Raw genomic sequence first — 14,572 nt, forward strand, 5'->3', positions numbered from 1 at the left:
ACACCAGGAAGTTTTAGTTTGTAGTGCTTACTGAAGTGCATATTTTCAGGTTTTTAAGAGCATACTTGCATGTATATCTGAAGTACTTTAAGTGCATATAATTCTCAGGTCTATACATTACAATACTGTACATGTGACAAACCTTCACAACCAAATTAGCAAGTACTGTATAATTCTTTATTTTGGATTATACATATTAGAATTCCTATGAGGAGCAGTGGAACAACCATGTGGAGAGGAACCATACAAGCCTCAAACTGGAATGAAATGGACAAAAGGAAATGATGATCACTATTCATTAACATCACTTTTTTCCTAATTAAACACATACCAATTTCTATGAAATTACCTCGTCATACCTGCTGAATTATGGGACATCACTGAAACACCTTGCCATGCACATTAAAATATAATTAGCATATATCGCTAAAATCAATATTATCATTATAACTACATAGCACATCGTTTTGCTCATATACACTCCTTAATCTGCCTTAGAACACTATTTACAAGGTAATCTGGCCATTCTTGGTCCATCTGTCCCATTCATCACTAGTGATGTCCGACGCCTTGGCTGAATGGTCAGCGTCGTTGCCTTTGGTTCAGAGGGTTCCGGGTTCGATTCCTGGCCGGGTCAGAGATTTTAACCTTAAATGGTTATTTTCCCTGGCTTAGGGACTGAGTGTTTGTACAGTCCCCAAAATTCCTGCAACTCGCACACCACACACAACACTATCCTCCACTACAAAAACATGCAGTTCCCATACAAGGCAGATGACACCTACCATCGCTGGAGGGTCTGCCTTACAAGGGATGCATCAGGCTAGAAATAGCCACACTAATTTATTATAATTAAATAACTTGTCCTGACTGACTGACTGACTGATTCATCATCGCCGAGCCAAAACTACTGGACATAAAGAAATGAAATTTGGGGGATATATTCATATTAAGATGTAGGTGCTCGCTAAGAGAGGATTTTTTGATATTCCGTCGCTAAGGGGGTGAAAAGAGGGGTGAAATTTTAAAAAGAGTGTATCTATATCTCAAAACTTTAAAAGTTTACAGATGTAAAAATTGGTATTTAGAATCTTCTTTTAAAATAAGGATACACGTATTTTTTTGTTTTCTGAAAACCCCAATAGGAGGGGTGAAAAAGGGTGAAAATGGGGAACAATGGGTTGAATGCCTTCAATCAGGATACCGGTACTTATATCTCAGAAACTGAAGATATTACAGACCTGAAAATTGGTACTTTTGATCTCTTTTAAAAATAAAGAAACACGTATTTTTTTTGTTTTTGGAAAATCCAATTAATGGGAGGGTGAAAAGGGGGTGAATTTTTAAAATGAGTGAATCTCTATCTCCAAACTTTTAAAGTTTGCAGATGTAAAAACTGGTATTTAGAATCTTCATTAAAAATAAAGAAACACGTATTTTTTTGTTTTCGGAAAATCGCAATAGGAGGAGTGAAAAGGGGTGGAAAAAGGGTTGATTGCCTTTAATGAGGCTACTTATATCTCAGAAACTGAAGATATTACAGACCTGAAAATCGGTGTTTGGGATCTCCTTTAAAAATAAAGAAACACGTATTTTTTTGTTTCTGGAAAATCCAATTAAGGGAGGGGGTGAAAAGGGGGTAATATTTTAAAATGAGTGTATCTATATCTCAAAACTTTTAAAGGTTATAGATGTGAAAATTGGTATTTAGAATCTCCTTTAAAATAAAGAAACACGTATATTTTGTTTTCGGAAAATCCAATTAATGGCGGTTAAACAGGAGTGACAAATTGGGGTGAATTTTTGAAAGACTATATCTACAGAATATCTTGGAAACGTAAAATGTTACAGACGTAAAAAGTGGGTGTTTGGAATCTCCTGTAAATGTAAAGAAACATAGGTGATTTGTTTTTGGAAACTCCACTTAAGGGGAACTCAAAAGGGGTGAAATTTTTAAATGAGAATTTTTACAGTATATCTAAAAAACTTAACATGTTACAGAAGTGAAAAATGGTATTTTTTTATCTCTATTAAACATAAAGAAACGTATATTTTTAGTTTTCGGAAATATCACCTGGGTGGAGGGGGGGGGTTAAAGTGACTGAAAATGGTGTTGAATTCTTTTAATTAGGCTACTGATATATCAAAAATGAAGATTTTACAGACGTGAAATTTGATATTTTCAATCTGCTTTAAAAGTAAAAATACACGTATTCTCTTAAAATCCAATGAAGCGGAGGGGGGGGGGGGGTGTGTGCGAAAGAATTGAAAAATTAATTGGCTTAATTGTATGGGAATACATACATCTAATAAAAACTAAAGTTATTACAGATGTGAAAATTCGTATTTGGATCTCCTTTAAAAACAAAGAAAAACGCGTTTTGGGCGGGAAACCATCTTGGAGGGCGGGAGTGTAGAGTTGAATTCCTTTCATGAGGACACATAAATAAAAAACGGAAGAAGTTAGAGTCGTGATAATTGGTATTTAGAAGATCCTTTACTATTAAAGAAACAAGTATTTTTTTTCGGGAAAGTTCACTTAGGGGGGGGGGGGGGAGTAGTGTGAAATGAAGTGAAAAAAGTAAATTACTTTTATGGGGATACTTATATCTCAAAACTGAAGGTAATAGACGTGAACATTGGTGTTTGGAATCTCCCTTAAACATAAAGAAACAAGCCTTCTTTTCATTTCTTTTTGTAGGGGGGGAGGGGGGTGTTGGCGGTAAATAAACTTAACGGCGGTGGGGTGTAGAAGGAGGTGAGACCAATTGATTTTACTGTTATTAATGTACTTACAAGGATCCTCCGTTGCTCAGGCGGCACCACGCCGGCCTCTCAAAGCTGGATTCCGTGGTTCAAATCCCGGTCACTCCATGTGACATTCGTGCTGGACAAAACGGAGGCGGGACAGGTTTTTCTCCGGATACTCCGGTTTTCCCTGTCATCAGCCATTCCAGCAACGCATAATAATAACAATAATAATAATAATAATAATAATAATAATAATAATAATAATAATGTTCCGGACCGTCGTCAAATGTGCGGACCGCACTGGCAACGACTCCTGGACGGGTAATGACTAAGAATGCAGTCCGGCCGTGGGTTCAGTGCCGCCAAATCACCCAATATGACACCATGCCAGATCTCCTGAAGGATTTTATCCATATTAAAAATGATTAAAGGAAAAGATGGCAAAGATTTACGGACCCAACTGACCAGGAGGAATACCTGAGCCTAGCCCGGGAAGTACGAAATCGATTGCTGGAAAGGAATATTGAAAAATGGGAGGAAACGTGCTGTAAAATAATAGAAAACGAGTCAGATCGCGAATTTCAGCGGATTATATATCTAAAACAATAAGCATTCAATTATAAATTTCAGTATAATACCGTAGCGAAGCACGGGTATCTTGCTAGTTTAATTATCATCATCATCATTAGGGATTCTGAAATGTCTCAACAATTCCCTGGTCCATATGGACATCTACAAAGAGTTTGTTTTCATTTATCCTCGACATGTTAAACAGGGTACATGTATGGCGAATAGGCAAGCAACTCCAGTAGATGATACCAGCATGGCACAGGAAGGTGTTAACAATATCCACACAGGTATGTGATAGTGTTGTAAATGTTGCTTTTCACGTTTCAACAGAACAGCTTATAAGTTCCATCTACCAACTGGATACACAAGTCATCATCAATTAACATTAAGTTTCTCTGCAATGCTGGCGATATGGTTCCATGGTTGGTTGGAGAATGCTGTCCCTAATTTTGGAGGTTTTTGTGTGACCTGAACAATCACAAGAGGTGTACAGAGACACCGTGTAATGCCACCTAAGGACAATGAGCTACCACTTCCCTGCACACATTGAACAGAGTCCAAGATGTGCAGTATTACCCGAATCCCTCCAAACAAGTTATATGGGATTGTCTGTTTTCAGTCATATTCAATACTTGTTGGCAAACAGCACTCTATGCCAATTCTAGAGAGTCTATTCACTATGCTTGCCTGCTCGTAATAGGCTGCATGAAGTAGAGCCCTGCACGGATATACAAAACAACATCCGCATCTGCACTTCCTTCATCCACACATGCATCCGAAAATGGTTATCCGCATCTGCGGACATTATAAATATATATACCTACAGTATATTACACCCAAGATATTGAAACGGATAGATCTATTAACATAATACAATAGGCCTGACACCTGGCACCACAACTCCTACAGTCACACGCTTCTGAGGGATTTTCTCTTGCGACAACTACCGACGTATTGACCTTTGTTCCCTTCTTCCAATAACTGTGGGCAGAAGCCAGTTAGGCTTAGGTCAGATTTATGGTTTTATGATCTCAAGGCTCTGTATATCACCGTTCTTCCATACCAATGTCAAGGGTCACCTAACTACAAGCAAGAGAATACCGAGCGAAAATCAATGAACATCATTATTTAGAAATTATACGCAAAATGATCAACAGTGGCATACAGTTTGTATATGCCAAGACACTAACTTCACGGATATCCTCATCTGTGCAGGGCTCTACCCATCACGAATAGAGACTGGCACCATCCACTCTGTTCCTAATACTTTGATTGCACACTCATCATCCTGTAGCATCTCCCAGTTGCCAAATTGAGTCCTGTAGCATTTAGTTTAGCTTTCCCCAGTGCCAATAGTCTGAGACAGCAGTCATCAACTGCAGTTGTAAAGCAAGAGCAGCCTGCACTTGGCTGTCAACAATACTACCTTTTGTTCTGAAATGTTTCCAGTTCAAAACCACATCATTTCATTTCCTTCACACTCATCTAGCAACCTCCCTTGTTTTTAATCTTTCAAAATGTGCAGCAGAGATCATATGGACACAACAAAATTTGTCAAGAAGAAAGCCACTATTTTTCACTGTTAAAGCATACACATGTTTGTTTGTTTGTTTGTTTGTTTGTTTTTTATTTAAACATTTTTTTTTTTTCAGGAATGTTATGTCACGACAGACTGATATTCAAATGAAAAGCTGCCAACCCTTTGAATCTGATGTTCTGTCTATAGGTTCTGGTCTCTACAGAAGCGATTGTGTTTACATACAACTTATGGATCAACTTTTCATTCTGTAAAAAAAAACCATTCAAGATAGCAACACAATGGCAATATCTACAGGGATGAACTAAATTTTTTTTAAAATAATTATCTTAACAGGGATGACAGGTAACATTCTAAGCAAGTCATTGGGAAGTTCTACATATTCACCATTGCTGCTAACATTCACGTATATTACAAAAAAAACCAGTTTTTGAAATATTACTGTGTTCCACTCATTAATAATAATTATTGTGCTCTATAGGAGGTAAATGAAATGGTGTATGGCTTTTAGTGCTGGGAGTGTCCAAGGACATGTTCAGCTCGCCAGATGCAGGTCTTTTTTTGATTTGACGTCCTTAGGCGACCTGCGCGTCATGATGAGGATGAAATGATGATGAAGATGACACATACACCCAGCCCCCGTGCCAGCGAAATTAACCAATGTTGGTTAAAATTCCCGACCCTGCCAGGAATCGAACCCGGGACCCTTGTGACCAAAGGCCAGCACGCTAACCATTTAGCCATGGAGCCGAACTCTACAGGAGGTGAATTTCATGAACAAAATATTTAGGATTTAAAAAAAGTGCTCTCTGATAAATCTGTAAAGTAATTCTAATGAATAATAGCCTGGGTTCTAGGTTGCCAGACCTAGAACAGAGTCAGAAAATGTTCACAGGACATGCCCAAAAGCAAAAGGAACATTAAGAATAACAAATGAGTTAACAAAAGAAAATAATAGGTATCGTAAGCTGGTGTGATTGTGCAAAATAAGAGAGAACACAACAAGATAATTAACCTTTAGAAGCATTTCTGCAATGTCCTTTCTGCCGTTATAGCAAGCAACGTAAAGGGGCGAGTACTTGGTGACGGGATGGATCCTGCCATCTGCATCATGTTCCAGAAGTACTTTAGCCACTTCTTTCCGCCCAGCCTCACAAGCCCTATAACAAACATTTAAAAGCGTAAGATAACATTAATTAAACAGAATTAAAGTTACAAAACATGAATATTGCATGCAGCTTTAAACAGTGCTCAAAATAAGCTTTCCATGATATGATTCCACATGGTGTATGTCATGGTACCTCAAATACGTTTACAGTTTACACTGCAGACCAATGTCTGATACACACAGTGATGCAAAACCCAGATCAAGTTTGATATTTGTCCGACAGGAGGCATTTGTTGATCAGTTTAATGTCACTTGTAAGGTCGATGGTGTATACAGAGCATGTGTAGGACCGAATTAAACAGCACAAGAGTGCCCATTTCTGCTAATGATCACATTTAATTGTGACCTTGCTGCAAGAAGGTTGACCACAAGTGGATGTTGCCACTTATGTCTCCAGAATTTGGAAGTAGTTGAATGAGACACGGACATTTGCTGAGAAACAACCGACAGTACGCCCATGCGAAACAACCCGCAGGGAATATTGGTATTTGTTGCTTTCAGCAAGTTGTAGGCCCACCACAGTGAATGTGGTGGCTATACATGGTACTGATCTACCACACAAAGAATGATAATTTTATCTTCAAAATCCCATATTACCAACTTTGTGCTTTTGTTGAGTATCTGTTGTTTTCACATAACTGACTGCATGTTGTTTTTCTTTGTATATAACCTTCATAATTAACTTGTGAAAATCATAATGAATGTTTCACCTTTACAATACCATAATCGTCTTATTAATAAGACTACATTAAACTTTATAGGTGATACATGTTTTGTCCCTCTTTCAGGACATCTTCAGTCACACATAAAATCACAAAATATGGTAAGGACACAATAAAATCAGTGGGTAAAAGGTCTATGAATCTTGTGATGTGGCATATTCGCATCTTGTCGATCTTGAGTCATAAAATAAACATGAATACGATGTGAATCACTAAGTCCAGTGCATGGGTTAAAATATCGTAGCATGCGTTGAATTGCACAAATGTAATACAACATGAGTGGCTATGCAAACTAAATTAAACATGTAGTTATCCCAACATTGTGAACATATTGTACATGTTAATGAGATGTGTACATGAACAGTGCAAGATTGATGCTACATTAAATTAGCTGCTTGCGATGAGTTGAAGAAAGGTGGACTTATGTTGAGTGACGCAAACTGATCTTGGCTAAGTGTTGTTCACCACTTGATGTGAAATTGGACTGCATGGGACGGCCGAGGAGGCCCATATTGTCAACATTACATTTAGGAGATGGTGGGTTTGAACCCCACTGTCGGCAGTCCTGAAGATGGTTTTCTGTGGTTTCCCATTTTTACACCAGGCAAATGCTGGGGCTGTACATTAATTAAGGCAACGGCTGCTTCCTTCCCACTCCTTGCTCTCTGCTATCCCATTGTCACCCTAAGATCTGTGTCTGTGCGACATAAAGTCAATCGTAAAATTGTTTTTGTTTGTTTGTTTGTTTGTTTGTTTGTTTGTTTGTTTGTTTGTTTGTTTGTTTGGTCATCAGCCTGAAAGATGGTTGGATTCTCAAATAGCACCACCAAAGTTTATGCAATTACAGGGAAATAAAAAAACCGATTGCCCTGCCAAAATGAGGCATACTAGACAGGAGAAGGAGTGAGGTGGTTTGCCACTGCTTTCTTCACTGGGTTAGAAAGTGCTATTGTAGGACGACTATGAGTAGCACACTTCATCACACACTGATACACTAGTTGTGCCCCAAATGTCATTACTCAGCACCACCCAAACCTCAGCAGCTTCCATACAGTCACAGCCATTAATGAGACTGGGACTTCGGTGGAAGCTATATTTTGCTCTGGCCTGTGCCTAAAGACAGATGTAAAATGACTACAGCAACAGGTGATTCTTAACTCATATCATTTATATATTATATAAGAAAACATTACTGCCTTGCCACAATGAGAAGAGCAGTAAAGAGAGTGTCAGGGAAACTTTGCATTAAATAACTCTAGATTACAAACTTGGGGCATACATTTCACAATAAATATTTGCATATCACACAATAATACATATACAGGGGTTGTTTCATAAGTCATGGCAACCAAGTTGTATGATCCAGTAACATAGTAGCATGGGAAATCCACGATGTGCTTTGGAAAGGTAAAGCAATGAGTAACTCAAAGCTAGCATCACATTGGGTCGGGGTAGAGGAGTTAATGGCAGGGGAGAGTACAAAAGACACGCACACACAGAATGTGGCATTGAAGTATGTTGTTATGCACAAACTCAATACAAACATACATTACAAATACCTGAAGTCCTTCAAAATAGTACCCCATAATATCAACACATTGTTGCCAATGATGAGCAAGGTACTGAATAACATCTACAGTGTTGGTTTTATCGAGGGGTACCATCTGTCGCCAACGTGCTGTTACAATGACAGCGATATCTGCAAGGCGCATCCCACACATTGGCTTCTTCAGATTCAGTAAGATATCAAAGTCACATGGACTGAAATCTGATGAATAATAAGAGTTCTTGTACAAGCTTCCTGAAGGAAGCTGCAGCATGAGCTGTAGCACTACCAGCTGAAGTGTATGACACAGATACCCTGCAGAAATATTTGGTAATACTGGACTGTGATGATGTGTGGCCCTCATGAACAAATTGACACTCAAAAAACCATCTTAGCTATCACATGCCAAAATGAACATGAATTTCGTGGGCAATGGATTCTGTTAAACTCCAGTTGTCATTCAGACACCAGACGATACCATTCACCTGACTAACACTGCAATTTCCATGTATGGCCACTACTGCACTTAAATTATCTATCTTGGAGTATGCCTACATGTACACGGACTGTGTCAGGCGCTGGTGCCTAGCCACCCATACTACAAGTGACCTGTTGGTGGCCTTCGGTAGCAAGTGCCATAGAGTTTTCAATATAATACTGGTCTTACCTTGCTGTCACATCTTTGGACGATATAACACCGTTGCCATGACTTATGAAACGGCCTACGTACAATCAAGTACTTAAAGCAGTTACTTTACAAAAATGCAGAATGAGAATAACAAAATAATAAGCAATATGATTAACTACAGATTTATCATCCGAACATGAAATTTAAGAGTTGCTCTTACCATGTCTTCCTTTAAAATATAATTTGGGTTCCTAGTCGAACATTAGCTGAATTGACATAGGAGTGATCACAACAAGAGTGAACGACCACATGCCATTAATTGATGGAGGGACCAGGAAACTATCCCAGGTAAACACCAGAGTAGTAGTAGTAGTAGTAGTAGTAGTAGTAGTAGTAGTAGTTCCTAAGTCCCTTGTGTTCTATCATTATTGATTTAAGCCCACTAAGGAGCGCTGATGATTAGTTCTTCCTCGATGCCCTTCTTCGTTCCCAATATAACTTAAGCCCTGCTGATAATTTCTCCTTTCTCTCCTGTGAAAGGGGCTTCCGACTTCTAGGGACTCTAGGTGGTGGAGTCCAAGACTGTACCATAGCACAAAATTTGGAACGATCTTCTATATCACTGTCTGAAATCCCAGCAGAATCCAAGTCCCTCTGTACTTCATTAAGCCACAAGCTTCCAGTCTTGTAGCTTTTAACCAAAAGAGGTGTGTGTGTGTGTGTGTGTGTGTGTGTGTGTGTGTGTGTGTGTGCGTGCGTGCGTGCGTGCGTGCGTGCGTGCGTGCATGCGTGTGTGTGTGTGTGTGTGTGTCACACCGACACAGATAGGTCTTATGGCAACGATGGGACAGAGAAGGGCTAGGGGTGGGAAGGAAGCGGCTGTGGCCTTAATTAAGGTACAGCCCCAGCATTTGCCTGGTGTGAAAATGGGAAACCACGGAAAACCATCTTCAGGGCTGCCGACAGTGGGGTTCGAACCTACTATCTCCCGAATACTGGCCGCACTAAAGTGACTACAGCTATCGAGTTCAGTAGAAGATCTTCTTGGTAAGCCTGTTGCTGTCCATTCATTGTAGGTGTCCGTAGAACTTAAGCTTCCTATGTCGCATGCTGGTATTGGCTGATTCTAACTGTCGATACAGCTCAGAGTTCGATTTAAGTCTGTAGGTTCCATCTGGGAACAATCTCGGTCCATGAATTTTCCTGAGGATTCATCTTTCGGCTTTCTCTAGATCATCCATGGTGCCGTTTTTGTTCATCAGGAGGGTCTCTGAGGTGTACACAAAGTGTGGTATGGCAACAGTTTTGTAATGATAGATCTTTGCATTTTTCGAAATGCACCTCTTATTACAATGGTTGTAGGATAGTTGGTACACTGCAGTGAGTTTGTTACATCTTTCTAAGATGGATGTACTGTCTCTACCATTGGGGTGGACCCATTCACCAAAATAGCGGAAGTGATTGACTCTCCCAATCGTTCCATGTATGGTCGTCAAAGGGGTGTTTCCGGGATGCTGAGTTTCAAAGTACTTGGTTTTGTCGTACGATATCTGTAATCCTGCCTTAAACACTATCTCGTGCAGGGCTTCTTAGAGTTGTTGGTTAGCCTTGTGTTCTAGATAGTTGCTAAATAAAAAGCATTTGGGTGAATGAATGTTCAATAAAATATAAAGAGAGCTGCACTGATCATACTGATAAAGAATTCTTAAAAACCGTGTTAATCACCTAAACATTTGAAGAAAACACCCATCAGTTTTTGATTTTCCAAAAGCACAGAATTAAAATAGGTTTGATTTGTGCAAAGCATAAAACTTACACGTAATACATCATGTGGAATATTCACTATAATGCCAATGAGTAGATTCCTGGACAACAACTTAGGTGCACTTAACATGAAGTACTTAATAACCATGGAGCAGTGCAAGCTATATGATTCCATTGTAGTTAACCCTAACATCCAGGTGAAATAGAGTGATCAGTTCTATCATCAGCCCCCCTGCCTCCCAGAAATTAATGTGGTACACATTTCTGATGCAGTCTTCTGGTCTCAGGTATTGAAAGAGAGCCTAATGCCAGGGTCATACACCTCTGCAGATGTGAGTCACATCTCTACCTTTCTCCAACTTCTATCCTTTCGATGAACCAAACATGCTTTTGTCGCCTTAATTAGATCACCCTCTACATTAATAAAATGTGAAAAACTTACTATCAATCTTAATGACAGATCGAGATTTTTAACCCCAATGTATGAGAGCATAAAATTTTAACATGATTAACACATTCACAGTATCTCTAGAAAAACCGTGATAAAAGTAACTCTGGTCCAAGATTGTGCAAAGGAATATTTCATAAACAGTAAAACCACTCCTGTAGAGACTGTGAAGGCTGATAGAGAAGTGGAATTAACTTAGAAGTCATTGCATGTTGTATGCGAACAGACCCTAAATCCTGCATATCTCCAACAGTAAAAGTCATGTTTCTAAATATGTTGAGTTCCTGAAGGGGAATAACACCCACGACAGTTAAATATCAACAAGAGAAATATGGACAATTTAACTGTTTTATCTGTCTTATGACTTACAATTTTAACAAAATTTCGTAGATCTTATTTTAAATGTCAAAAATTTTAATGTGTCTTTCCAATTTTAATAATATTTATTTCTGATATATTATGTTAATTTATTATTAGCTGAGGACGAAACATGTACTAGATATAATAAATTATATATTGTATTGAATAGGCGGACCGCTTAATTATAATATTTAAGTTTATCTTGAATATTCATTGATTGATTATAGTCAATACGGGATTAGTATTACTTGAAATAAAGCTGTTCAAGCTTATCACTTGTAATATTGCGTAAATTATGTTGCTAGTCTAGAACAGACATGTTAAACTTACATGAATAGCAGTGTATTTGAACCACTAGGAGCCATGTTTACGACCAAGCCTGCTTCCGGACCTAATTGTTGGAGGAGAGTCTTTACCAAAGCTGGATCTCCATTAGAACAGATGTCCCTCATGGCAATGTGGGAATTCTGTCGGGCTGATTCCTTTGCATCTGCAAAGAAAAGAAACCTGCAATCTAACAGCAAACACACACACACACATGATGTTTCTGTAATACCTCGCTCAATATGCCGGCTACTTGCCTACATTATTAACATCATCAACGAAGTAACTGCAAGCATCGAATGCTGGCTCTGGTCCAAGATCTTGCTCTGTACCCCTGGATATAAATCTCTGAAGTTGTTGCATTATGATGAAAACTTACTGATGACACACAGTTCACTTCACTTCATTATTACCTCTGTAAATCTTGCATTCTTCTACTAACTTGTCTTGTCCATATTATAATTTCACCACCATCTTCACACATTGTTTTAGGTTTTATTTACAAAGTTACAATTATCAAAACTACTAATGAGGAACTGTAAGTATCTGAAATTCCATTGGGATACTATTATTATTCACTTTGAAAAATAAAAAAATGTAATCTTTTATAAGCCTCCAAACTTGAGTATTACTCGCAAGGTACTGACTGGTAAATAAGTTTTAAATAGGAAGAATGAACACAGCAATACATCGTATCACACAACGCTCTTCCTATCCATTATTTTCCCTTACGACTGGTCACGTCTCCCAGCAGTCCATCAGAACAATGTTCGTTGTGTTGATTTTCCTATGGCAATATGCAAGGGAAAATGAACTTTATTGTACCGTACTTTAGGAATGTATATTTTCACGAAGTATAGGAAAATGAACACAACTAACATTGTTCTGATGGACTGCATATCCATGTTTGACTGGGAGGTGTGACCTAATTTAAGGAGGATAGTAGATCAGAAGAGCATTGTGGGGTACAAGGTATTGCTCATGCACCATCGATATAATATTAAAACACATGTTGAAAAAGACAGAACAAGCACTAGAAATCGTAATTTTTAAAATAATATTTAATGATGAAAGCCGTAATTTTTAAAATAATATTTAATGATGAAATCAGATGCTCTATAAAATGGAATATGCTTTCTGTCATCTTGAAACTGAGACCGACTTCATCACATTATGACGACATTTTCCAAACCCCAACAACATTCCATACAAATTCACTACACAGTTCAAACTTTGAAGTGACCCAGCAGTTTCAGATGATAAATAAATGGTGAAATTTGCACGACCAATGAAAGTGCCATGATTTGGTAGTTGTCTGCAACATGTACAAGGGACAAGAACATTTGTGGTAACTACAAAGGTATCACAATTATATCGTAGGTAGTTAAAATACTGGAAAGGATATTAGAAAGAAGAATGAGAAGATAGATTGAAGGAGAGTTACAAGTGGAACAATATGGCTTCAGGAGTGAAAAATCTACAGTGGACCCAATCTTTAGCATGAGACAGCTGATGGAAAAGAACTGGGAATATGGAAAGGATCTGGTCATGACTTTCATAGATATAGAAAAAGCATATGATAGTGTACCCAGAGAGAAGGTTTGGGAAACCATGTTTAAAAAGAGACTCAGAAGAGAAATGTTACAAATGGTGCAAGCAATGTACAACAACTGTGTTAGCAGAGTACTGACCCCAGTTGGAAAGACAGAATGGTTTAGGAATAAGACTGGGCTAAGACAGGGGAGGATGCTGTCACCTCTTTTGCCCCTAATGGTTATGGACAAAATTGTAAAAGAAACAAAGGAAGCCTATGGATATAAAGAGATGAAGATACTGCTATTTGCAGATGATTATGTGATCTGGAGAAAGGACAGCAAAGAAGTGCAACAACTAGATGTACTGAACAAAAAAAATTGAGAAATATGACATGAAAATCGGTACAGAGAAAAGCAAGACCATTATGATGTTGAAAGGGGAAAGCCACGGAAAAGGCACTGTGAAAAGTGGAAGTCAGAGTCTGGAAATTGTGAAGAGCTTTAAATACCTAGGAAGTGAATTAATGCAAAATGCTAGGGTAGACATGGAGATTAGCAGGAGGGTACAGCAGAGTAATGCATTCTACCAAATAGTAAGGAAACTTGTTTGGAGCAAAGCAGTACCAAGGAAAAGTATAGAGTTAATGTACAAAATGCACTATGTACCCATACTGACTTATGCAGCTGAAACCTGGACTTTGACTAGCAGTCAAGAGAGTAGAATTCAAGCCAGTGAAATGAAATTCCTAAGAAGTATGATAGGAAATTTTTTTTTTTTTGCTAGGGGCTTTACGTCGCACCGACACAGATAGGTCTTATGGCGACTATGGGATAGGAAATTACAAGGAGTTGGAAGGAAGCGGCCGTGGCCTTAATTAAGGTACAGCCCCAGCATTTGCCTGGTGTGAAAATGGGAAACCACGGAAAACCATTTTCAGGGCTGCCGATAGTGGGATTCGAACCTACTATCTCCCGGATGCAAGCTCACAGCCGCGCGCCTCTACGCGCACGGCCAACTCGCCCGGTATATGATAGGAAAGAAAGAAAGACAGAGTGAGAAATGATGTTAGGAAGGTAGTTGGGATATGAAAGCTAAATGAGAGTGTTGAAAAGAATAAACTAAGGTGGTTTGGACATGTAAGGGGATGGAGGAGAATGGAATTCCAAGACAGATGCTGGAGGCAAAGTGCAAGGCCAAGAGAACAAGAGGAAGACCTAG

At 38.7% G+C, this 14,572-nt stretch overlaps 1 protein-coding gene across 1 annotated transcript in view; it reads right to left on the minus strand.

The window, feature by feature from the left end:
• The window catches only part of Lrrk (Leucine-rich repeat kinase), a 483,935-nt gene that overhangs the window by 279,316 nt on the left and 190,047 nt on the right, over positions 1 to 14,572 (minus strand). The window contains exons 5-6 of the mRNA XM_067152496.2: positions 11,825 to 11,984; positions 5,874 to 6,018 (exon numbers count right to left, since the gene is read on the minus strand). Coding sequence (XP_067008597.2) covers positions 5,874 to 6,018; positions 11,825 to 11,984 — 305 coding nt within the window. The remainder of the gene's footprint in view (positions 1 to 5,873; positions 6,019 to 11,824; positions 11,985 to 14,572) is intronic.

The sequence above is a fragment of the Anabrus simplex genome, chromosome 8 (assembly GCF_040414725.1).
Source record: "Anabrus simplex isolate iqAnaSimp1 chromosome 8, ASM4041472v1, whole genome shotgun sequence".
Lineage (NCBI taxonomy): Eukaryota > Metazoa > Arthropoda > Insecta > Orthoptera > Tettigoniidae > Anabrus > Anabrus simplex.